Genomic DNA, 26,465 nt, shown 5'->3' with positions numbered 1-26,465 from the left:
ACCAGCAGATGGCGCGTAGGTTGCGTGCAAACAGCATCGTTTATACTTACTGTAATGATGATGAATAGATTTAATCTAACACTCGATCCAAAATGTGTCCCTGTTCTATGTAAGTAATCAACAAGGAGAAAAACTGAATAATTCAAAATGTGTCTCGTGAACGAATTACTCAATTTCTCTTGTAACAGTTGTAACAGCACATGATTTCATTTTCTTCGCTCTTTTTAGCCGCAGAAGTGAGGGTGTGTTCTTCAACACTGTCAGCAAAAGTTTGTGGACAAAAGTTTCTGTTTGGCTTCATTTAGATGGGAAAGGTTGAGCTAAAGTGAGCGAGTCTGATATTTCGATTAGATGGAGGAGGAGGAGGGCCTTGAGGAGGGTGCGCACCCCCCCCCCCCCCCACACACACACACACAGAGCTACAGATAAAGTTTGAAGTGACGCCGTGCCGGAGGGCTTCCTCATAATTGATTTTAATCATTCGGATTAAATCTCTGGAGTGAGATGTTGCGATGGTCCGTGCAGCACTGCAGAACGCGGACTTGTTTTGGCTGATTTGGTTTTATATCGTTTTTGTAGCGGAGAGCGGCTGCAGGTCAGCCGACGTGTCCAGCTGTCATGAGGTGAAGACAGCCTACTTACTGCGCCAGATCGGGCCGGTGAAGCTGGTACCGGACAGGCCCGGAGCAGGTCAGAAATACACGCGCAAGCGTCTCAATTATTTTACCCTAATCCACAGGATAATATAGACCGAAATGTGTCTGGAATTTATCTGACAACTTGTTGCGTTTCTTAAATGAGGTTTGGTGCCAATTAACAGCCGCACTCAATTAAATGTAATAATTAAAAATAAGCCTCCTGCTAAAGTTCACGATGTTTATTCACTTCATCTCGATCCTGCCGAAAGTAGTTTAGGAGACTATCTCTATTCATGCGTGTTTTGCTTTTAAATTGAAGTATTTAAGCAGCTTTAAAGTTGTAAAGGACCCTGTAGAAATGACGGAGCAGCAGCAAAATTTCATATCTGTTTATAAATGTTACATTAAAGATGCTGTTTTCTCAAGATGAGTGTGAGATTTTGTTTGGTTCAGGAGAAACCCTCAGAAATATGAATGAATGGCAGTGAATCGGTTAAGGATAGTCATTAGAAAAAGGGGAACTCTGCTACTGTCGTCACGCATTTCTTTACAATCATAAAACCAATTATTTCCAGATGTCATTTGAACCAAAGATTGAATGCAAAGATTCTTCCCCAGGAAATATTCTTTTCATGGAGTTCCACTCCCTGCATCCGCGGAGGGATAAAAGAAACATAAAAGCAACCTAATCTGCCTTCAAGAAGACGCTGTACTCCTGATTTGATGCTGTAGCCGTCTCTCACCTGTTGACGGGTTAGAATAGACCAGTAAAGGCTCATAAAAGTCTTTACTGTGCAGCATGAGTTCACCTACATGCTGTCTGTATGTCCTGTCGTAACAGGACTGGGCAGCCTCGCTCTATAACCGATGAGGGTCAGGTGCCTTTGCCATATATTTCCCCTTCCGATCACTCTGATTGATTTAGTGCGGCTGTTTCCAGAATTAAATCGGCGCTGCCATCCCATTATAAACGTATCACAGCCCTCCAAATGAACCATAGCTATGCCAGCAATGTGTTTGCATGTGTTTGTCCGTGTGTCAATGTATAAGCTAAGTTTTTTTTCATCTTTAAGATCACTATGTGTTCTAAAATTTGCGTCATTTCGGATCTTCCCTGTGTGAAAACATGATAACGAGCATGACTCCGTCCTCCTTCTGCCGTCCAGGCGAGTCTCTGCGAGTGTGCGTCCACCCCGGGCCCAGCTGCTGCACCAGTAAGATGGAGGACAGCTACATGGCAGCTGTCCGCAGCGAGACGCAGCAGAAGATGCGATCCTACAGCTTTGAGCTGAAGTACCTGATCGCTGGGCACACCAAGGCCTATCAAGGTGAGGGCCAGAAGCTTCCAGCGGGAAGCTCTGCTGCCTTGTTTTACACCTTTCACGCTTGTTTCACGCTTCCAAACATTCTGATCCATTTTCCGAGGGTCTGATCCAGGGGGTGCCACCATCGCACCCTATTTTCTCTTCGATTATTAACTTTAGAGTGTCCCGTCGTGAAAATATCCACCTTTTTTGCTCATAGATTCAAAACTTCAGTTACGTCATCTGTGGGAAAGTCAAGTAACAGCTGTTCTGGGGTTGTTCGCTGCTCCTCTATCACATCGCTGACACAGAGTAAACCCAACAGACCGAACCGCTGCGCCCCTGTGCCACATTGGCCCTGTTGACATTCGGACCGTTACCCCCAGTTACAGCAGGACAGGACTCGGGGTCAACAACTGAACATTGATGCACAATTATAAATTTAGTCCAAACCTGAGCCAGCAGGTCGCCGCTATTCACAGCCTGTGTTGCTTCTAAACTACAGGGAGGACGCTTGTCAGCAGTTATTTGGTTTTTGATTTTGAGTTTTTTTTAAAACGCACATCGAGATACATTTTTGATTTGTTTGGCGATTGCCAATGTGGAAGAACTCACTCGGGGATTTTTTTTTTGCATTTGAACAGCTCTGTCAATGGCCTGTAGCCTCCTGTCATTCTCACTTTGTGTGTCTGTCATGAAATAGCTAGTTTGTGTCAGGGGTAGTGATGTGAGGCGGGTTCATTTTGTGAGGCGCCGCAGTGGCTAGCCAAACAAACAACTGACGTCCGATTGAGAACTTTGAGAGCGCAAACTCTCAGAGGGAGCTGCGGAAAACCACGTTACAACTCTCCCCTTTCTCTCTCTGTTCATCTGTCTATGTAATAATCAGGTTTTGTTCTTGACCAATGAGAGCGCAAAGGATGAAGAATGTTTACATTCAATACGTATCCGCAGCAAACCGTTGTTGCTATGGGTAACAGCCGGTCTCTAACGGGCTGCTCTGAATAGGAGGAAGAATACTCTGCTTGTCCACTTGTCTCTCAACACCATTCAGCAGTCTTGTGTGAGCAGAGTGTGTGTGTGTGTGTGTGTGTGGTAGAAAGAACTTGCGTGTTTGTGGGTGTGTACATGATAGTGTGTATGTGTGTGTCCGTTTGCTGCAAAGATAATAGAGTGGGGGGGTCAAAGTTTATGAAACCTAGCAGACAGACACGGCCAAAGTGCTTTTTTTGCGCCTTTGGTGCGCCTCACTTCCCACGCGCCTTTTTCTGTTCTTCATACGCGGCGGAGGGCTGAAGCATCCATGGCTAAAATCAGTTCCACGCACCCAGAACGTGTTGAATGAGGACAACACAAAAAAACCACGAGAAAAAGAAAGAAAACCCAAGTATCTGTCGCACGCACTTCAGCTTCAGACGACGTTTCCCACAGAGGAAGACAAAGAAACAGATGATATGTCATATTTTACCAAAAGTGACTTATGTTGCATGACAGCGAGCCAAATCTCTGTGGATCCCCCTCTTAAAAGAACCCACCATAAAAACTGAGACATGCCCAGAGCGGTCGTTGTCAGGCTGCATGTACACCCTGAGGATTACTTTAGTGTGTGTATGTGTGTGTGTGTTGTCTCCTTCAAAACCCCTCCTGGCCTCTCCTTCATAACGCAGCTGTCATCCAATCATAGCGGGTAAAGAGCTGATCACATGACCTCAGAGCAGACTTCTGCGTGTCACACGGTGCTGCCAAGCACCTCTGATTCTCCTGCCAGGGCACAAATATGCAAAGTCCTAAAAGTAGGATGAGTCCTTTAGGCGTAGGGGCAGAGCACCTGCTGGTCTGTGCCGGTGTGACGGGACAGAAACGAGGGAATGCGGCCTGTGTCATTGTCCGACGTATTTAATTAAGTCCCAATTAGAGAATCAAGCTGTGAAATAATGAAATGTGAAGCTCTGGAGACACAAACACACACAAACATGCATGAATGAACTCGCTTCTGCAGTGAAAATAATAGATAAGTAGATTTTCCCCTCTGTCCACCAGAGTTTGAATGCTGGTGTGTGTGTGTGTGTGTGTGTGTGTGTGTGTGTGTGTGTGTGTCAGGATGCCATTAGTTTGACATCAGCTTTTTTCCTTTGCAGGTTTCAAACACAGGCTCTAACTGTCACACTCGAGTCCTCTTTAGTAGATGCTGCTGGGCAGCGGAAACAGGGTGCGTGGTGGGATTAGGTGTCTCGTTATCGCCTGACTAAAGATAACAGGGTAATGAAAGTAACCGCGGGGGTGTATTAAGTTGGGTACTATTTCGGCCCTTACGCAGCCCGTCCAAGGTGAGTGTCACATTCGCTGTGTAACAAGTCCAAATGAAAAGGCACAGATATAGAAACGCTCAGTGGTGCCTGGAAAATCAATATCATGATTATCACGTTGCTTGAGTGATCACAGTTCTGAATCCTATCAAAGTATGGTTTCATGTCTCTAAAGTCTAATCTCAGCTGCTTTTATAGCATCAGGTATCACCGACAGGTAGAACAAAGCTGTTTCTTCTTATTGCTGTTGAGCACAGGTAAAACCAGCTCTTCCTTTCTGTCTCCTCTCTCATTCCAGAGACCTTTGACTCACTCGTGTCCTTCACCTCTAATCTGACCAGCTCTCTCTTTGACACGGCGTATTCCGCCTTGGCGTCGACTGTCGCCCCCTTGTGTTCCAGCTGTTCAGCAGCATTAAACGCCACCTTTCAGGGGACCCTGTTTCATCTTTGGACAATGCCGTGCACCGGTTCTACGATGACCTCTTTCCCCTGGTCTACCAGCGCCTGCTCAACCCTGGGATGGGCCACCCCTCACCCCAGCTGTCCTCCTTCCACTCCGGCACTCACAAACACTGCCTGCGGACGATGAGGCAGGAGGTCGGCCCGTTCGGACCCCATCCACGTCTCCTCCTTAGCAGCCTCTCCCGTGTGCTGGGAGTGGGCCGGGCTTTGAGCCAGCTGCTAAAACTGGCTGGAGAGGTTGTTAACGCCACCGAAAGACTGACATTATCTCGAGAGTGCGGGCGCGGTTTAGTGAGGATGCAGTACTGTTCCCATTGCAGAGGGCTGACACTGATACGACCCTGCACGGGACTGTGTGTCAACATCATGAGAGGATGTCTGGTCAGTGATTTCTGAGTTTTTGTTCACTTGGTTGCTTCAGAATTCTCTAGACAGCTTATTTGCACTCACAACAGTTTCCATTTCCCATCCTTCCCTTTTGTAACTTGAAGGGACCCATAGCCTCTCACCTCGTCTGTTGCCCTCTCTTAATTGTAGATGGGAGTGTCGGATCTCGGCGCCCCCTGGAAGAGTCTGGTGGTACTGCTCCAGCGGTTAGCTGCCACTTTAGCGACCAGTAGTAACCACAACAGCATGGAATTAGCTCTGTTAGCGGCCCGAAATCATGTGAACGACGCCATCCTGCACGCTCAGCTGCACGGACCGCACATTACAGCCACCGTAAGCAGTGGGGATGATGGGAAGGGATGAGATGTGACAGGAAAATGAGGTGCTGTGAAGTCAGAAAAAGGTCATTAAATTCTTGTAATAATAGCGAAACCATGAGTTTTAGTTCACACAGGCTGTTGGATTTCTTCACCAAAGCCTTGTACCTAGAAGTTCTAAAAACAGTCTCATTCTTTAGAAAATCAGGGGTTCCCTGTGTGTGTGCGCACGTCTCTGCGTGTGCGTGTGTGTGTTGGAGAGAGAGAGTCTGTGAATTAAAATCCAGCGCTAGACAAAGCCTGGTTGTCGGGACAACCGATACCCAGAACACGGCTTGCCTCTGAGTGATGAGAAAGTTTCTGTGGCTAATCTCTGGACAAACAGACGACACACAAACGCATGCACGCACACTCTGTTGGAAAATGAGCCGGAGTAGCCGTCCAACTTTGAGAGAACACTGTGGACTTAGTGGAGTAGATTCCTGAGAGGTAAACAAACACACAAGCATAATCCCTCTGCTAATTGTGGCTTATGAGAAAATACCATTATCAAAATCGCATGATTGATTGTTTGATCAGGCTTCTCATCCATTAGAAGCATCAGCAAAGACTAAATCTTCAGCGGCATCCAAGTTTTAGCAGTAATTGGTTTTAAGATGGAAGGACGAGCATAAGTTCACTACTGATACTTATCAATAGATTTAAACAGAGCATTAGTATATTCTGTGTTGCTTTCAAGCTTTTTTTATTTAAATGAATTGATCTCTTGATCTGAAAGTTAAAGGTTTGATGTGAGGTTGCAGAAACAAGTAGAAACGTTCTTCAAATATTGATGATTTTGATGTGGACAACGAGGCATCTGGGTTGATTTGGGAGGTCTCGGTAGGAGACTCCAACAAAGCAAAGGTGAGTCTGCGTCTCCGAACTGCTCTAAACTTTGTCCTCTTCAGGCAGAGAAAGTGTGTGGACCCCAGAGTTCACATCCCGCCCTGTCACATGCACCCGCCAGCTCCACCACATCGGTGACGTCAGAGCGGTGGGGCGTCACAGCGGGTCCAGCTGCTAATCAGCGCCTACAGGACCGCTCCAATAGGTGGGATAAACTCATGTGATGAGATGACACAGACATCTGCAGTCCATAATGGATTTGTGCAATTTGTTTTTGCTGCATCACACCAGGTCTTTCCTACTGAAAGGGTCTCAAGGAGACAAAAGTCGCAGCCTGAAAAAACTCTCAAGGTAACTCGAGTATTGGATGTTTGCGGTGTCTTTAACCAGCAACTCTATTGGCCATTTTCCCTCTGAAGGTGATGTAATGGAACAGAGCTGCAGATGAAAATGGTTATTTGGGAAAATATCAAGCATACAATACTTGGATTTAACTGTAATAACTTAATCTGTCTTTCAGGGAGTTTGAGGGCTCTATCCAGCGGTACCAGTGGTTCTTCTCAGAGCTGCCCGAGATGCTCTGTGAGAGTGAGATGGAGGTTGAGCAGCACACGTGCTGGAATGGCCAGGAAGTTGTAGAGAGGTGTGTGTGTCTTTCATTTGCCACATATTTGATGAAGGTTGAACGCAGCCCCATCATAGAGAGTGACTTGGCTCGGCTTACGCGTGTGTGTGTTCTTGTACCTGTTAAGTACCAGCAGATGCATTTTACTAGCACAGTGAGGACATTTATGCAAAGTGGGGACATCTTGGCTTTGTTGGGACTTGGTTTGAAGGTTAAGGTTAGGATGAGGGGCTGGGAAGTGCATTATCTCAATGAAAGTCCTCACAACCATAGAAGTACAAATGCGTGTGCGCGTGTACGTACATGTATGTGTACGTGGGTGCGTGCATGCTTGATTGGCGCGGGGCATCTAATAGTTGCCAGGGGGTTTGGGGGGTGGGGGCAAGACAGAGTTAGAAGGTTAGAGGGTTCGTTTCCAGAGCCTTTATCATGGTGATTGCTTTGGCAGCTTCAACTGGCAACAAAAATGGGTACACACACACACACACACACACACAAACACACAATTCACAGGCATTCCCAGCTGTGCACAAAAACACACTTGCATACCAGCATGTCCAGTCTAATATAGACAGAATATGGGCTGATATACATTATACCCTAAATTATTCACAGAGCCACAGCTGTTTGGGTTTAGATAATTAGCATTGGCAGTACTTACCACATTAATTAATCAACTAAACTAAATCAAATTAATTTGAATTAAGTATTGGTTTATTCACCAATTTTCCACGACCAAGCAACAATCATCTTTTTCCTAGTTCATCTGTGAGGACCTGCCCTGTTTCTGAGAGGAGCAGATTTTTGGGGTGGATTTTTCCCCTTTTTAGCCTTCAGAGTTTCTGACTCATGTCGTCATTTTATCAACTAGTCAGCAGGCTGAGAAAGATCACCATTGTGCCCAAGTGGCGTTTTAATAAATAAAGAGTTTCCGTTCTGCAGTTTAGCCGTTCTGTGCCTCTCTGACCTCTTTACACCTTCTCTCTATCATCTATCAATCCAGTCATTCATCCATTCATCCATTCACCCGACCATTCATCGCTCCATCCTATTGAAACTTTCATTCACCTCCTCCACCCCCTGACCCACTTCACTCACCACGGTGTGTGTGTGTGCTGGTGAGAGTGTGTGTGCACTCTAGAACATCTTAAACAGATCACATAACATTACTGAAACAGATATGTGATCAGGATGTCTTAGAACATGAAAGACAACCAACAGGAAGGAATTTTAAATACACAGGTTTTAACATTTAACTTTATAGTTTTAACAATTTTGAACCTAGATGTTAACAGCCCAACCATAATGACCGAGGAAAGGGCAGCAGGCATCGCTGGCTCCTGAATTATCCATCTAGCATTGCCAAAAATAAAGCCCTAATGTGCACCGTTATGTGTGGACGCGGTGGTTCTCTACACCTACACATGTCCTACTTGTTATATAAAGAAATTTAGATCATGCACTGACATTTAAAGTTTAAGTGACCTCTGTTCTTGTTCTTATTCCTTGTGTAATGTTGCACCGGCCATCTGTAGCCAACTTATTTGAGCCATTTCTCTATTAATACCTGTGTTCTAAACCCAGACAGAGGTGAACTCGGACCTGTAATAGCTGCTCTTGTCCGGTAGGGGGAAGCATCTCAACTGCAATCTCAATCGCGAGCCATTAACTCCGCTTCCACAACGTGCCACACCCAATATTTTCATGTTTCTGTGGGTTGTTGCAGTAAGAAGAATGAATCATGTCAGGCTCACTACTTCTGTCACACATGAGGTGGGCGTATAATAGTTATTCCGTGGCATTTTTGTTACCATGTTACTGTGTTCCACAAGACACCATCCAAATGTGTGTGTGTGAGCGCTACCGTTGTCAACCGTCCCTTCACTGAGGGCATCAGCGGAGCAGCGTAGTCATTACGGCTCTGCTGATTTATGCCTGTGCTCCTCTACATCTTATTAGGTGTCACTCACAGTCACACCTCTCCGTCTCTTCTGCAGCACAGTTTCTGAGATATTATCATGTGATGTCAGAATCCCAACAGCCTGTAATCTGTCCAGATGATCATTCACAGCTCCGACAGCTTCCATAAATGCTCCACAGGAGAAGAAAAATAGCATCACACCTAACGCTGTTGCTACCTTCTCTCAGATTTGAGACAGACCACAATCACCCAGTGCAACACTGACATTCTTTATGTAACTATCCTGATGATCTGAAGATTATAAAACAAACATATATCCTTTTTAGATACCAAATTGATAAAAAAAAAGAGGGGGAAAATCTGCTTTGTGTAAGTCGTTAATATTGAACTTATCTCCCGGGTACTGACCTGCTATCTCCCCCCTCCAGCCATAATAAATCTAATGGTGGTTAAGCATTAACAAGAATGATTCCTGTTCCCACCTGGGGGCTAAAATGTCTGTTCCTACCCATAAAAGACGCTGTCGTCCTCCGGGCGGGTCAGACTGCTGATCATGGGTTATGGCCCATTAAAACTCAAATTCGCAATTGTTTGGATATTTCAAGTGACGCATTTCCTGTATTTCTGATGATCGATTCGGTCCCTTCACGTTTGTCTGCAGTGGGGTTTGTTTTGGGCCTAACTGCTTGTTTCTTACTTCACATTGTTCTGCCTAACACATATTGGTGTCACTAATCAATAAGAGCTGAAGGCATTTCTTTGCAGCATCCATCAGTCGGCCTTTAAAATCAATAGCAGCCCTACGCTTTATTTTATCTCAGCTGGACGTGCACACAAAGGATTTTAGAGGAGCTTTGCTATTAAGATTTGCCAGCATGTATAATTTCATCGACACTTGGGCTTCGTCCAGCGTTGGAAAGCCCAACAGCAACCTTGACTCTGTAAACGTGGCTCTGATTTAACCTGGTGGATGAAACCGTCATCGCTCTCACGGCATTTCTGCAAAAAATGTGTCAGATTGTGCTCATTTCTTGGCTGCGTATGTTGGTTGAGCTCAGTAGAGTCGCTCTGGTAACACCATGAATGAGCTCAGCCCTCCTATCCAGAGGTCATCGCTGGTGTGGGGGGGGCGCTGCCTCGCGGCTCAGCTCCCTCTTTAACACTTGTGCTACCGCTGATCCTGGATCTGTCAAACACAGACATTATCACTGGCTCTCAGGAGAGAAGCTGCTGCTTTTCTTCAAGGAAGCCATCATCATCTGTGTTTCAGGGAAACCATAAGCACAGTTTGTGAGCATGTAAACGCAGTGATAATACATAATCTATAATATTCTAACGATCACTCCTTTCCTCGTACGTCAGTCGGTAATCGGCCAGATAATCTTTGGTATACTTTATCTGCAGTGTGTGAGCAGCTTGCTCTCTCTCATAAACACACTCTCACATTCTTCAAATGTGATGATGGCCTCACACACCCAGCTGTAATATGACAAATGAGGCATTTGTTTACTCGTCCCAATCCTCTCTTCTAAAAGTTTTAGTGTGTTGAGTGTTGCGGTAGAAGAAATAATTGTTCCTAATGAGGACAAACGATGCTGGCGTGGATGGCTGGGTAAATCCCCAGTGTGCCAGGACAACAGCGAGGTGTTTACACACTCATCCTCGGTTGTGTGGTGCCAACGCCGATCCTCAGAACGTTTTCTGGTGTTTAAGGAATGCTGGTATTTCCCCCCCCGGGCACCGTCTGCGGCTTTTAATTGAGCTTTTCTCATCCCTTCACCTCACCCATTTCCTTTAGTCCAATTCCTTTTACTGTTTTGTTCTTTTAGTCTCTCAAACTTTTGATGACAATCCGAGGGTCTTTGTTGAACCTTCCCGTCATGCATTTTATTTTGCACTAGTCTGTCGTGCACATGTTGGGGCTTTTCCATCCCATAAACCCGTCTGTGTATAATGTTTCATCCCGAATGAAACACTTCTAAACCCTTTCAGATGAGATCCATTTTGTGGTCTTTCTTTGCTGGTCTTCGCTGTATCTTTGTCGTCACCAGGACTAGTTTCCATGGTGATACTGTTTGAAATGTCCCTTTTGTGTACCTTTGCTCCACCACCGGCATCATGAGCTTTGTTACGTGTCATAAAGTCGGATTTCAGACTCCAGCCAGGTCTCCAGGATTTGTAGACGTGTTTGCGTGCAGCCCCTCCCTCATCAAACACCCGGATAAAATGTGGAAATGGCTCAAATTACAAACAGACATCAGCACTTTAGGACACTTCTGCAGCATAAAGCAGCACAATCACTCTCAGTGCGACTGCTTATGAGATGCTGACCTGTATGAATAAAGAACTCTTCAGCACCGAAACAACCGTGGACGTTAAAATGATCCACGAGTGCATCTCTCTCAATCGTGCACGCAATCATTCAGACCCTCTCACGGAACATTTGCACAGCCGAAGCCAGTGTTGTGTTAATCATTTGCAGTCCGGTTGTTCACCACTTTATCCTCCTCAAACGTGCTAACTGTAATAATGCGTCTCAGAGCAAAGCTGCTGGTCATTATTTTCCTCAATGCTGCTGAATGTACCCAACATTTCTTTTCCTCTCTAATAAGCACATTCTCCCACGAGGGTCTGTTCTCTCATTATTTCTTAAATTAAACAGGCTCTTGATCTGTTGATGTTGTGTGCACTCGGCTGCATAAATAATGTGAACTAGCCCCAAAGCTGCTTCGCGGAGAGGTCCTTGCAGAGACATCGCATGTGCACTTTTCTGAACTCGTGCTGTTGATGTCGGGCCAAAGCCAAAAACACAAGAAAACACACCGAGCTGAGTCAGGCCTCAGGTGAATCGACTTTAGTCAAATATGCATGGAAAATGCAATTTCTGATAGGATTATATTCAACACAACATTAGCACGGCTCCCGTGGCCGGGGGCCGAACCCACACTTGAAGTCTTTTCTTTTATATATAATTGGATGACGCTGTGCATGTTTCTGTTCTTTGGTTCTCACAGTTCTCCGCTCTTGTTGCCATAGCCAGACTGTGTTTATGTTTTTAAGGGTGTAGACTCAGTGGTTACTGAGCTAGTTGTATTAGCTAACAAACTTGGTTTGGAACTTTGGAAACTATGAGTCATTACATATCTCATGAGTGTTGTGGGAAGTGACATAGAAAGACATGATTGCATCTAGTCATGTGACCTGAAGTTAAACTAATCATTTTAAGATGAGTTTCATGATTACTTGTGGTCTTTTTTGGTGATATTGATATTTGGTGCTGTAAATTGCATCTGTACTGAAGCACTGTTGGTGTATTTAAACTGAGTTTTTGCAAATAATTTGACTCTGTCAAAAGGAACTGCATTTAAAATGAGTAATGCCGTTGTATTATGTTTGTGCAAAATAAAGAAGTAATAAAAAGAGTCAAAATCTAAATAAAAAGCTGCAAAAACTTGTGCTTCAGGTACGTTCTTGTTTTTCAAAACGCACTCCAGGAAAATATCTGTCAGATAAATTTACATCAAACGGTGTGTCTGCGCGCGTCCCCGCACATGAAGTGAATTATTATGGCCCGATTAAACACGGTGGTATCGTGACTGAGTGTAAACTGGGGCAGGAGAACAAGACACATTCAGAAGTGGGACAGAAAGTACCGTGACCCCTCACTCCTCTGTGTTTGTGTAGTTATGCAGGTCGTATTGGCAGCGCTTTCGAAAACAAGAGGAAAAACCCCGAAGCGTCCGTCCGTAACGCCGACCCTGTCCTGAAGGGGGTGAAGCTGAGGCTGGAGCAGCTGACACAGGTACACAAATCTCACAAATGTCCTTCAGATATGCACCAAGAACAGCAACAAGACATAGAAATCACACATATGTGGCCTCGTGACCTTTCACCCCGTGCTGCATTTAGTCACACTTTCACCTTGACTGGTGCTTTGACCTGCCGTCTGATCCGATGTCCATGGCGTTTCCCAAAGGCTGCCTCTTATATTTTTGGCGACTCACCGATCTTTCCTCCAGCACTTGCCACAGCCCTAATTTACCGTGTTGACAGGAAATCTTATGGGAAGAGAAACGAAAGTCACCGTTCTTTCTTCACTCATTCTTCACTCCCTGGGACATTTTTCATTTTCGACCCAAACCTGACGCGCGACATTCATCCACTCACATAATACTCAGAGCGTGCACACTGGCACCTCCAATGCTGATACTTGCCCCTCGACATCTGTAAACAGTAATACATTACTCGACCTCATATCCTAACTATGGTTCTATTTTATTTTATTTTTTTAAATGGAACCATAGTTAGGATATGAGGTGAAACCCATTCAAAGATCCTTTATGAACAACAAAGCAACCTCCGCCAAGGCTCATGGCCGAGAACATCTTTGTGAATATATATAGATTAATTGATTGCCTACCTTGACCCATTCTTTAAGGTTTGGATACATTCAGAGGAATTGAGAAGATCTGATACAAAGTATTGTATAAAGGTTGTTAATAATCTCTAGAAATGTTGCTACCTTATTAGTATTTAGATTACGATGCTTGTGCTCCAGATTGTGTGTTTCTTGTGTGTGTCTCTTATCTCTTGTAATCTCATTCAAGTCTTTATTCAATAAATCTAAATGTCACCTTAAAACTAGAATTACCAACAACTCAAAAGATTAACAAAACAATCTTTTGTGGTCTCATTAAGTACTCACAAGGTGCCTCAGTCTGTATTTGTTGGTATTTAAAGGCCAAATGGGAAGATAATCCATACTTTTCATCATAACTTCTTTGCTCCTGGTGGTTCGGTCATGATGTCAGATGTTATTCCAGACGGGGCCCCTCCCCAGCAGTGTTTTCCATCCCTTCCCAGTATCCAAAGGCATTCCCAGGCTAGATGAGAGGCTGTGTAAAGCCCCTCCTGTGAGTCTTAGGTGTACTCCAGGGTCTCTTCCCAGTTGGATGTGCCTGGAAGAGCTCCAGATGGGAGATGCCTGGCAGGCACCTCAGCTCTGGATGAGTCCGCTTCCTGATGTCCCACTTCGCTCCATCTAATCCTCAACCCAGACGCAATTTGTTTGCTGCTCCCAAAAATCCCGGGGAAATACCAAACTAATTTAAATTCTATTTTCCAATTCGCAGCATCTATTTACTCAAATATTACCAAAAGGATGTTTAATTTCATGCAAGATGATAAATATTGACTTTCCCCTGCACAGCTGTTCACGCTACTTTTAAGCTTTTCTAAACATAGATGAGGATTTGCCGAACCAAGAAGAATTACTGGCGAACGGATCACTTCGCGTGGCACGTGGGGCCGATTCTGACTGAGAGGTTTGAGACGTGGAGGCGAGTGAATTATGATTTGGCTGAAATGACTCACTCAATTTTCAAGGACTTATGGGTAATAATCAGGCTAATCGGTCATCCTTTCAGCCATAACTACAAAACTACTGTTAACCCTGAAAAACGAGCGTTGATGTCATGTCTAACGATGTAAACATGGTTATTCTGCCCACTACATGCGAGGGTAAATTAAACCTTGCACGGTCAATGTAGTAGCTGCGTGGTTGACCTGCTGCTATTACGTATGGATCCATGGAAAACCACTTAATGGACATGTTGTCTGTTTTCCTCTCCGTCTATTTTTTCTTCTCCGCTCCGACTTGAGTTTGACGCCGAGTCCATTAATCATGTTGCATTTGCATGGAGGGAATGCCGAGTCAGCGCCATGCCTTGGCATGGGTTTATGGGCCAGAGCTTCATCCTCAGCCTATTAACTGAATAAAAAAAACATGCCTGTCCTGTTCGCTGTGATCTAGAGGCAATTGAGTCTTCCGGAGTTGAGACGTAAACAGCGCCGGGATATGAGAATCCAGTGATCAATGTTTTTTTGGAGCTGCCTGGAAGACAGATTGGAGTAACAGGACACAGCAGAAACCAAAGGGAAAAGTCAGATATGACAAAGGTGCGAAGCGTTTGAGGTCATAAGCCTCCTTCGCCGTGCTGGTTTCATGCTGGGACTCCTCTTTTATTTTCCTGTGGGCTGAGCCATTTGTCAGAAGTGCACACATTAATGCGCTGGGTGGCTTGGTAATTATTCATACCTGTCATTTGTGCCATTTACACTCTCGCACGCACGGTCAGCAACGAGGGGAGCAGAACAATATTGAGCAGGACAAAGGAGCCTCCTTTGAATTTTAATGATGTCATCAGCTGCATTTTGGAGGCCTTCCATCATGTTTCTCTGTCTTTCCATTGGTTTTTTTTGTAGTTTTGGCATTTGCACAAATTTGTCTCAGGCAAATGTGACTTCAGCGTTATTTTTACGATCAAATCCTGCGGAGAATTTACATGTTTAAAGATGTAAAGACGATGTAAAGAAGCTGAAGATGTGAACAAGCGAGGAACAGAAATTCTGTAACTAACCTAAGCTCGATGAGATTGATGCCTGGTTGATGTCATAGCAACAGCACAAAAAAGAGGCTGTAAAACTAAAAGTCCACCCTTCAAACCGCCACACAAGACTGCAGAGCTTCATTTGGCCCTGGCGTTGTGGGAAGCGCTACATGCTGCTATCATTAAACACACTCCTGATGCAAATGTGCCTCCTCTCGGTTCAGACACAATAAAATGGCGATTAGACACCCCCAGTGTGACCAGTGTTTGCTGTTTACCCACCAGCGCGTCCGTGTGTTGAAGGAATAACACTGCACGTGCGCTGCAATCCAAACATTTAATTAGCGAGTGTGCGTCAGCTGCTTAGCCAAAAGACACTCGGATTAAAAATGCTTGTAATTAGAAAAGAACCGGCTCTCACTTTTGCCTTTTCTCTGCCAGACGTGCAAGATTATACTGAACAATTCATTCCATTAGATGCTGGGTTGAAGCGTTATCTTTGGGGGGGGAAATAAAATGAAATGCCAGTGCAATATATCTTTTTATCCCTTATCAACCTGGTAGCCTTTGGCCTTAACTCTGTTATCTGCTGAAATTCATATTTTATCCAACTTTGTTATCTACGGTGCACATTTATCACGTAGGGAACCAATTATAAGTGCTTGTCTCTGTGCGTTTGGGCATGTTTTCACTGTGTTTTTCTCTACTTTACCCCAGCAAAAGTTTAGCGTACATGGAAAGTGTGTCTGTTCCAGAGGTGTGACGCTGTGTGTCTGTGTGTAGGAGCTCTTAGTCGAACTTGGCTGGGCGAGAAAAACTAGAATAAAGGTGGAGGAAGAGGAAGAGGGAGGGAGTGCACAGATGGAGGGAGGCAGTGGATACGACTGTGATGATGAAGACGGCTGTGAAGCATCAGGAGAGAACAGAGGTGAGTCACAAACACACACACACACACACACACACACTCTCTTGGGTCTGGTGCTGTGTTTTAATGCTGCAGGCTCACTGATCTTTAGCTAACAGGGACATGCCTGGCCTGAAGGGAGAGTCAGTCCTGGGAGAGATTCCCTCTCCCTTTCTTTCCCTTCCTTCCTCGCTCCCTCTCTACCATTCCTCTTGTTTCGCTGTCTCAGCAGGTTCGTTCCTGCTGCTCTTGTTAGCCGGGATAACGGATGCACTAACAAGCAGGTCACCCCAAAAAGAGACACGTAAAAATAACCAGTTATTATTCATTTATCTTTTCCTCACTTATTCATCATGCTTATGCTTCCATACATGCATAATGACTATTACAGGATGAACCTTGAGGACCACAAGGCAGTTTTATACAGATGTGGTTGAAAGAAAGGGCCTGTAAAGCCTAAAATTCTGTTTATATTTGAAGACTGAATGAAACATTTAAACCCCAGGTCAGTTTGCAGCCTTGGTTACTACTTCATAGGATCACATTTTCTGCATGATCGCTCTCTTACTTGTCACCAAGGAGGTAATTCATGATGTCAGTGGCAGGGGATGTTGCCCCAAGGGCATGAGGCAATAGGGTCAGTGTCACATGAATTGACCCTTCTCATGTCATCATAGCACACTGAGTTGATTTTCACTTATTGCAATAGTGTAAGTCATCATACTATATAATGCTGGCAAAGAAATTGCTTCCTGTCTGCTTCCCAAATAGTGACAGGTACAAAGATGATGGATGTCTGGCTAAGAATTCAGGAAATAAACCCGTGCTGGATTGGAGTTCCATATCGTGCGGTCGTCACCATGATTTTGGCTAGCAGTGTGCTAATGGTGGCCATTCAGCAAACAGCGGCAAGTAAAATTCAAATAAGGACTGTGCCTCGTATATCTGCCTCTAAATAGCTGCAGACGAGATTTACCAGCCGAGGCAGAGGGAGTCGTTCTTTATCCACCGTTTACATCTGCTGATATTCACTATAAATGAGCCAAATTTATAGTTTCTTTGACTCTCTTACTGCCATAAAATAAGAGCACTCTAACTTCTTCTCGGCACATTCTGGTGTTGCAGATGATACTGAATTAAGGCCTAATTAAATTCTCATTAAATCATCAATTTTGCTTTTATCTTAATGGCTTGTACTAAACCCATTCTCACCTCTAGAGGAGATGAGATCATGTGAGAAGACAAACAGTTTGTGAATATTCCTGGTGCATCGAAACCCTTCCTAATGGCAAACTGCAGCCTCTTTGTCACGTTAAACCTTTATTTTCTTGCACTACAGAGCAAATGTAATCTACCAGCAGCTATTTGTCACATTAGCCATACCCTCAAAGTTTAACCTTCATGTGTCGGGTGTGTGGCAGCTCCTGCTTCCCGCCGGGCCCCAAACAGCCACATTGGCAATTTGCTGAGAAAATTGCCAGTTATGATTTACCAAGCCGGTGGTTCCATGTGGAGATCCTATCTGTGTAGCAACGTTCCCGGAGAAAGGAATCAAAATAAGCGACAAAGGGGATTTTCTGCATGTCTGCCTGTTTGATGGAATCTCTGTGAATGCAAACAAGTCTGGCACACGGCTGAGCCACATGTCATTGCTCTACCCTGAACAATGATCCGAAAAATGCATTTCCCACGTATCTTCTAACGAATCCTCCTGACATCCGGTCTTTGCCGAGCACTAAGGATGGACGGCAGAGGACGAGAGGCGGAGGTGGCGCAGGATCACCCGGGGACTCATCAGATTTGGAGAAGTTTGCTCATTGCAGCTCGTTGCCAGGCCTGTGTTTTATTTATGTAGGCCACCAAACACTGGGAAGTTATTTTAGCACCGATGCAGACAGAACACCGGGTGCTCTTATTTATTGTTTGATTTAAGTCCATTTAAAAGTTCCCAGGCAGGGAGGAGAAACTGTTCCAGGATCAGACGTGGCAGTTTTACTTGAAATAGATGGATTGTAAACTTGTTTTGAACAGCAAGTATTAACGTATATGTGGTAATATTTACTATTAGTTCTATTATTTCTGTATTTTATAGATTAACCTTTTTTTTAAAAACTTATATCCGCAGTATTCAGTGAGGTGTTTGAGTTACCGCTGGGCATTTTTCTTTAGGTTTTATTTCATGTATTTCTTATCCTGAGCACCCTGTGAATTCAAAAAGATTAGAATTATTGATTTTTGCTCCTCCACAAATGAGCACAATCCGTTCTTCATTTGCCTCCATACTGTCAATAATGTAAATGTAATCACAGCTCTTCTCTCCTCTCCTCTCCTCTCCTCTCCTCTCCTCTCCTCTCCTCTCCTCTCCTCTCCTCTCCTCTCCTCTCCTCTCCTCTCCTCTCCTCTCCTCTCTCTTCTCTTCTCTCTTCTCTTCTTCATAAAACACTGAAAGCACTTCAAACTCTAAGTGAAGGCTCAAATCCAGATTTAGCATTTTATTGATTCATACTGGTCTATAAAGGCAGACGTATGCATTTAGTACAGTACAGAAAAACTTTGGTCTTTTTACCCAGTTAATTCACGCTTAGAACAGAATATAGTCTCACTCAATCCCTGTAACCATGCTTACCAGGTGATCTGTCCTCCCCTGGGTGCTTATTTGATGTCAATGAATAAGGAGAGAGGGAGATAAAGACAGGAACAGAGGAGGAGTCCCTCTGAGCTGTGTGGGTTTTTTTATCCTGACGTTAATCTTCTCACCTCCTGTATGTTATAACACCTCGTACATGTTGTAGAATTTGATTTCAGGTATGGCTAATTTTCAAAATGATTAACACACAACAGAACAATGTCCACTGCTGAAGCGTCTTCTGTTTCCTGTCCGATCTCTTCATCATCCCTGTGTTCCTCCTCTCCCCCACTTCCCTGGGGTCAGGTTCACAAGGCCCTTAGAAGGTATTTCATCTTAAAGGGAGAGGGCGGTATTTTTGAAGCGCCCCAGCATGTTTTCCCCTCTGCGTCTGCAAAGTTTGATCTGCATTCATAAGCGTCGCTCTAAAGCAAGCTGGAAGGAACAATAAAAAGTCTGGCGAAGCTCCCAATCTGCACTTGTGACTGTAAACGTTCCCATAGTGAATCTTTTCATAAACCATTACCATATACCGAAAGTGCTTTCTTGTACCGGGGGGTGATATAAATGGCCGCAGCCAGCATGCTGCTGGTATTATCGGGAGATACGAATTACAACTTTTTTCCTCCAGCATGTTTCCTCCTATAGTCTAAAATTTAGTCCAAATCTCCCTCCTCACTGCAGAGCGTGTGGAGATTGTTATTTTATTCCTCACGTAGGTTGCAACCACATTAAACTGCATAAATCAACAATATGGTTAAGTTTTCTCCCACAAAACCCGCTATGGTTTGATTCTATTAAAGTCCAGGGATAATTAAAAACATCAGTGATAAGAGCTGCTGAGATTCTTCATGGGCCCGTTAATTAGAGCTTATGTGATCCACTTGTTAAACTCAGCCACAGGCTGCATGAGGAAACTTTGCAGAGCTTCAGCACTAATGAGGACAAACAGCTCTACTGGTTAAAAGAGGTTATGAAAGACACTTTGAGCCCGTTCAAGGCAAGTACGGGTCCGAAAATGAACCGTTTACACTACAAAATTGTGTCTGCTGCACAGCTGTGGTTCATTCTGTAGATTTACAGTGACTAAGTGGGATTTCTTTAATCAAGAGAGTTTTCGTTCAAATGTTACAACCTTCTTATTCGGAAGTAGAAAATGCTAAAGCATCAGCAGGGCGGGGCAAGTGAAGGAGAGCATGAAGGAGGTAACAGTGGGTGTAGGGAGAAAGGGAAGCAGTATATGATGCCTGTGTGTGTGTGTGTGTGTGTGTGTGTGTGTCTGTGTGTGTGTGTGTGTGTGTGTGTGTGTGTGTTCACTCTGGAGTTTAAATGATAGATGTTGAGGGCAATTTCTGGCTCCTTTAGCATTTTCTCTCCGTGTTTCTCGTTGCGTGTGGTCTTTTCTAACCCTGGCTGAGGTGGAAGTATGGCCGTGTTCTGTATAATGTCTGCTGAGCCGGACTGCGTCTGCAGACATGTCCACTGTGTGTCACGATGGCTGCCGTGTCCTGTCTCCTGTCATGTCTGTTCTCCCTGAAGCCCGTCCCGTCACCACAGCTGAATGAGTTAGTTGACGTGGGTCTGAGTTGACAGCGTCTGTATTTGACTCTATCATTCCCATAATTGATATCTTAGAAATAAGCTGCCTGGCTTTGTCTACCTCCAGCTTCTGTCCTCGTTAATTCAAACAAGCATCCAGCGTTGCGCGGACACAGTCGAGCACTCCTCCGCCGGGCTGGGTTGATGTGCATCCCTCGGCCAATCACCGCGCAGCCTGTGTCCTTTCATCCACCTCCAATCACAACCGCTGCTGCCGCTGTCTCCAGCTCATTTCTTCTTCTCCGTTTCCTCCAACGGGTTTATGATTCCAGCGGAGGCTGAACATCACCCAGTGTGACCTTGGGAAAACGCGTCACTGCAAACCAACTGGTTTTGAGGACTTTAGGAAACAAGCATTACTATTACTGTCATAACTTAGTTTTTGAACTAACAAGCTGTTAAACGGTGATTCACAAGGGCTGAACGGCAACACCCAGTCCAAAAAACACGTTCACACTGGCAGAACATCTGCGGCGCTAGCTTGGCGTTGTGAATTCTCTGTTGCTGTGAAACACATCTTCATCTTTCCTCCTGAGATGAGCAGCCTTGGTGCAAGACGAACGCATTAAGATGCTCGAAAACATGACAGCAAATTCCCCACCAGGGACACGTTTGAGTGTCTCCCGGAGAGATCTGGGCTGAACAGCAGGCTGATTCCCAGTATCTTCAGTTTAAGTCCATAAATAACAACTTGACAGCAGAAGAGCATTAGGAGATGCAGTAAAATGTGTTGGCAGGATTCAGGAATCGGGCTGTTTTACTCATATGGCCAAGTTTGATAATGAGTTCACAACGGAGCCATTGATGCGCTGATTTATTGCTCATGATTATGCTGGTAGAGGTTTCCTTTCCTTTTTGATGGTTTTATTTTGGTGGTTTGGCTGAGGTTATTGCCCATCCACACACTTTGTGCTTTGTGTGGGTGTGTGTGTGTATGTGTGTGTTTGCCCTCCCCTGGGAACTGAGGTTGAAGTAATGAAATGCTCATTACTGATTCAGCTAGAAATGCTGGGGATACATTTACACACCTACACACACACACACTCTCGTGCACACATTCCAAGGTCACCTCCTATTGTGTGCATGTATGCATCTAGGGATTCATGTCTTTAAATCGAGGGGTGACACGATTGAGCATAACTGCAGTAATCTGACGGTTCAACAACAAACTCCTGACGTCTTGTCTTCTCTGCATGCACATATACACACGCTCCAATTGCATATCAAACACCAACAAGGTTATTTAAGGTTCTCATGAGGCGTCTCATCTTTAATTAAAATGCACTCATGTGTTGCTGTTTTCTTCTGAGATCTGCTCTGTCAAAGCAAAACCAACATGCACACACTCCGTGCACGGACAGATATTGTCTGCCGTGACTAAGAAAATGCTGTGTTGTCAGTTAGGTTTTGTTTCAGATGGCAGACTTTGGGAAAGCATGAAAGTGAGTACGGCGCAGTAATGCTGAGGTCTGGATATTTGCTTCTCTGGAGATCAGGCAACAATCCCGGAGCCTGAACGCTCCGGTGACGGATTAAAGCTCCACTGGTGCAACGTTTCTGCCTGAGGCAAATTTTTTGCTCCTATAAAACAAAAATGAAATAATACAAATTGGATTTTTTTCAGCCCCATTTTATATAAGATTGTCTATTCAATAAAACCGTGTGTGTGTGTGTGTGTGTGTTAGAGAAAGAGATGTCGCTTCCTGTGGGGTGACCACAGCTCTGATTTATGAGCCACCTGCTTGGGGCACTTCCTGTCCCCAGGGGCCCTTTACATCAGATGGCTCCTGCTCTATTGTTACCTTCTTATTTTGGAAAAGCATCTGTGTTGCGAATCATTGATGACAACACACACTTGGCCTATTTTGGAGGAAATCAATTATCACACGCACGGGGACACGTGTGCGACACGTCCTTTGGACAAAGAAAGGCGTTGGTTGTCTGCAGAACAGTCTCCAAGAACCTGCTTGCTTGATATCTACAGAATGTATTGCGTTATTTTTGACTGGTAATGTACTGCCAGTGTGACGTGGTTCATTAATTAAACTGGTTAACACCCAACAATAATGACGGATTGGAAAAATAAGTGCACCTTCCACATCATCATCATCATCATCATCATCTCTCTAATTGAATCCTTTCAGGCGAGGACACAGCGGATTCATCCAGTGGTCACATCCCATTGAGAAAGGAGGTGGCTCCGCCTCCTCCCCGTCGCCCTGTCCCACCTCAACATTTGTCACCTCCACAGGTGGGTCATGACAGTTCTCCGCTCAGATTCCGTCCCTCCGTCTGCTCTCCGAGGCCCTTCTACCGTGACGTTTCTCCCGCTCTGCCTCAGGTGGCGGTGCACGGCTCGGCCCGCAGGATGTCTCCGGATCCTCTGACTCTGATGACCCTGCTGCTCCTGCTGCTGACGTCACGGGAGCAACGCTGAGCGGGACGGTTGTGAGCAATGATCGCTGCAACAGCTGAGAGACAAAAAATATAAAATAAACAGAGGCAGGGGCAGGGTCAGGGGAGAAGCTCCTGGTGTGAAGAGAGTTTCTGTACATACAGGTCAGCCACACTGATGTTCTTGTTTATTGTTTATTGTTGTCAGGAGGTGCACAGTTTGCATTCTTATGTTACCTGTACTTACCTCTGCATCCTCTTGTTTATTTGTATTTAACTCTTCCGAATAGGTTACACATCACTACTGGCTTTTTTAAAGAGAGATGTATATACAAATATATATTTATATAAAGAGTTTCTATAGGCAATAATGCTGTGATGTGTAAATAGAAGTTAATATAGAACGGAGCAACTTGACTTGAAGGAGAGCACTGTTGGCTTTTGTCTGACCTTCGCGTTTTGTGTCCCTAAAACGGGAATAATCCAGGACACATAACAGCTTTGGTTCAAGCTGCACACTGAGAAATGAGAGCAACTGGTTCAGGTGGTGATGCTGTGCAGTGCTGAATCTGATCATTTGGTCCATAAATCCTGGGGATGGGGGGGTCCACAGTGTCCATGGAGGTCTGATTGATGTCTCCATAAATCATATTCAGTGTTTTGAAGGTTAAACTGTGTTGCAGTCCAATGCCACAGAAGGAAACGGTGTTCCGATACTCCGATACGTCGATGCTTCCGTTCTGAATGTTTGGGAGTCCTTAAAATCTGAATCCAGCTCCACTTTGAGTCATTTACACTGATGATCACAGTTTACATCCGCTGTAATGTCCTTCTCTGAAAGGCTGAAACTCTAAAAATATTCTGTGGATTTGTGGGAAACTTTGCAGCTTGTGTATAAGAGCTCACCTAACAGGTTCACCTCTAAATGATAAGACATCAGTTGCATTGTATAAACTCTGAAAGGACAGAAATTCTGACAGCAGTTCTTTATAACCTTGAATTCTTCCATAGTTATCTCCCGAAGAACATCTGATATAGAAAATGGACTTTGCTTTGGAGCCAGATCATTTTCATCACCAAGCACTAAAGAGAGGCTGAATTCAAGGCTTAAACAATGTAGAACTATATATATATCTATGTCATTTTTCCTTTGATATCACTTTGCATTTGATCTGTTAAGCCAGATTCAGTTCCAGCAGTGTAATAAGCAAATCTTCATTAATTAGGAGCATAACATCGGCTGTTCTAATGAGTTGCAAATCTGAAAGTGGGTGACTGAACTAAAAATGGCAAAATTCCCAAACAAATATATGAGCTTTCATCACCTGAGTGTTTATTTACTGAAGAAATTGAATTATAGCTGAGACGAGTGGAGAACCGCCATTATGAGCCGAAGCAAGCGTTCCCCGGGCAGCGAGCCCAAATGTCATTTAGAGTTCTGGAAGCTTTTCAAAGTAAACTGTCAAGCAAATGCTTTATCATTAAATTACTATCTCAGATGTGTACGGCGAGTTAGAAGGGATTCTGGATTCTCCAATAACTTTTTTAATTCAACCACCAAAAGTCAACAAATCATAATTGGACACAACTCTTGCAGACATGATTTTTACAGAGATGGATGGACGGATACACATTTCATTCTGAGCCAGACTATTAAAGCTATGATAACTGCCCCTTTCATAAAATGTCAAATGATTATTATAAATTGGAAACTAAAGGTCAGATTTGTTTATTTTTGTCTTTAGTCTGTGTGTGCGCCACTTTAGCTGACAGTCACAAACTTACTGCTGTCAAAGTACAATGTAAAACTGATCTTTGTAGGGAATAAACATACAAATTCTGTCTGTATGACAACTAATCTATGTGCAGAATAGAAAATCCTTTTTTAACTATCCTAATGTGTCTTAGTAACAACAACACTTTGGCGTACGTAAGTTTGCAGCTGCCGTCTGACGGCCACTTCTCTCCGTGTTTAATGAATTAAAACAGATTTCTTGTGTAAATGAAATAAAATGCAATGCAACACGTTCTGCGCTGGTGTGCCGTTCATCTTCTCCCTAAAGGCCGTGGCTTTTTCACCTGTTCAGCTCGCTGGCTGATGTTCGGAGCGCCAGTGAGAAGGCGGCCTTGGTGGCAGGTGAGAATTGCTCCAGCATCGGTCCAGACGACTCCTCTCACTAATGAATTACTCAAGATGGTAGCGTTCATAACGCTGTATAACAGCTGCGAAATACCTGTAGTACAGCTGCAGCAAAGGGTAAAATACCCTTCATAATGGCATATTTACATATAAATTCTAAGCTGCATTTTATATCTATAATGCAGAAGGAAATGCGGTTATTTACCATTAAATCATGCAGCATATTTGAAGTTCTACGGGATTAAGTGAATGTCTCTTCTGGAGCTTCCTACATTTCTATGGTGTTTAATTTAATGGGAATGCAGCTGCTGCGGTCTGGCCTCTGGCCTTTTGAGAGATTACTGAGATTGGATTGGCATGGTCTGAAAGTTGGCAGGGATCATACGCTTGGCAGGCGACGCCTCCAGGGGGATGATGGGAAATAAAGACATCATTGAATGCAAATCACCACAGTGAAGAGAAGAAGACAGACTAAGAAAACAGGACTGTCTTCTTCCATTTAGCACCATTTGAATCCAGTTGTGTCTAAAAATGAGGGAAATTTCTGGTTTTTATACATGCATGTCCCCCGTCTATCAACCAAAGACAACAACAGGATCTGGAAATCAAGCAGCAGGAGGGAGGAAAGGTGAGCCGAGTGTGAAAATCACCTGGGATGAGTCAGAGTTCACGACAATCAGATGGAGGATTTGCAGGATGTCGTTTCAATAAACTGGCAAAATTGCTGTGCTGAATGACATCTGAACTCACAATCTGAATCATGATAACCCCATCCGAGCATCGCGGCTGCATGGCAAACCACGTTTGCAGCCTCGGGGACACGCCGATTATCAGATTACCGGCTGTTTCCAAGCTCCGTGTGGGTTTACAGTATAGCAACAAAAATGAGCCGAAGTGTGACCTTACAAAGAAGAGCGCCTTTAATAGATGCAAAAGAAGATATGATTTACAAGGTACACGTTGTCAAATCAGAAATACCTATGACGTGTGGCGATGAACTCTTACAATCGTAGAAACAAGCTTTTTCTTGCCTCTTGTCTGCCCAAAAGGCAGTGAAAATGTTGCCTTCTTCACTCCCCAGGTGTTTAATGCTCATCTATCTACGAAGCTGTGAAGTGTCTTGTTTTCAAACGCTGCTGAGTGTGCATGTGTGCGGTGCACTGCCGGCTGATGGGTCGCGCTGCAGCGTTGGAGTGCTTCAGCTGATTATGGATTGGGTGTGTGGAACTCATTTAACCCTGAAAGCTTATCAACTTCACAGTGGTTGGCAGCCTCCTTATCCACAGTCTATAATACCCACTAAGAGGAGAAGCTCATGTTGAGGTAATCGTGCATTAAGTGTCTTGCTGAAGGGTCCCTTTAACATCACTAGCTGTGAATGGATAGCACTGAATTGTCTAACTCAGCATAACACACCCATATTATTCCACGTTTAAATGTCAAGGTGTTGTGAGGCTACAGAACAATAGCACTGAGACAGTCCGGACACAATGGGAGCGGATAACAATCTGAAGGATATAATAGTGAGATACAAATGATTTGGCTTTGCGTGAACCAGCTCGG

General features: G+C 44.4%; 1 protein-coding gene across 1 annotated transcript; it reads left to right on the top strand.

Moving 5' to 3' along the window:
• The first annotated feature begins 406 nt into the window (after positions 1–406).
• Positions 407–24,789, top strand: LOC130528890 (glypican-5-like). Its single transcript, XM_057038706.1, is given in 12 exon segments — positions 407–690; positions 1,805–1,966; positions 4,547–4,621; positions 4,624–5,093; positions 5,250–5,432; positions 6,367–6,509; positions 6,596–6,655; positions 6,825–6,947; positions 12,535–12,652; positions 16,023–16,167; positions 22,513–22,619; positions 22,710–24,789. Coding segments are annotated over 12 exon segments (1,860 nt in total). The 5' UTR covers positions 407–512; the 3' UTR covers positions 22,806–24,789.
• Positions 24,790–26,465: the final 1,676 nt, after the last annotated feature.

The sequence above is a fragment of the Takifugu flavidus genome, chromosome 7 (genome assembly GCF_003711565.1).
Source record: "Takifugu flavidus isolate HTHZ2018 chromosome 7, ASM371156v2, whole genome shotgun sequence".
Taxonomy (NCBI): domain Eukaryota; kingdom Metazoa; phylum Chordata; class Actinopteri; order Tetraodontiformes; family Tetraodontidae; genus Takifugu; species Takifugu flavidus.
The sequence above is the reverse complement of the archived record's forward strand: the minus strand, read 5'-3'. Positions and strand labels throughout refer to the sequence as shown.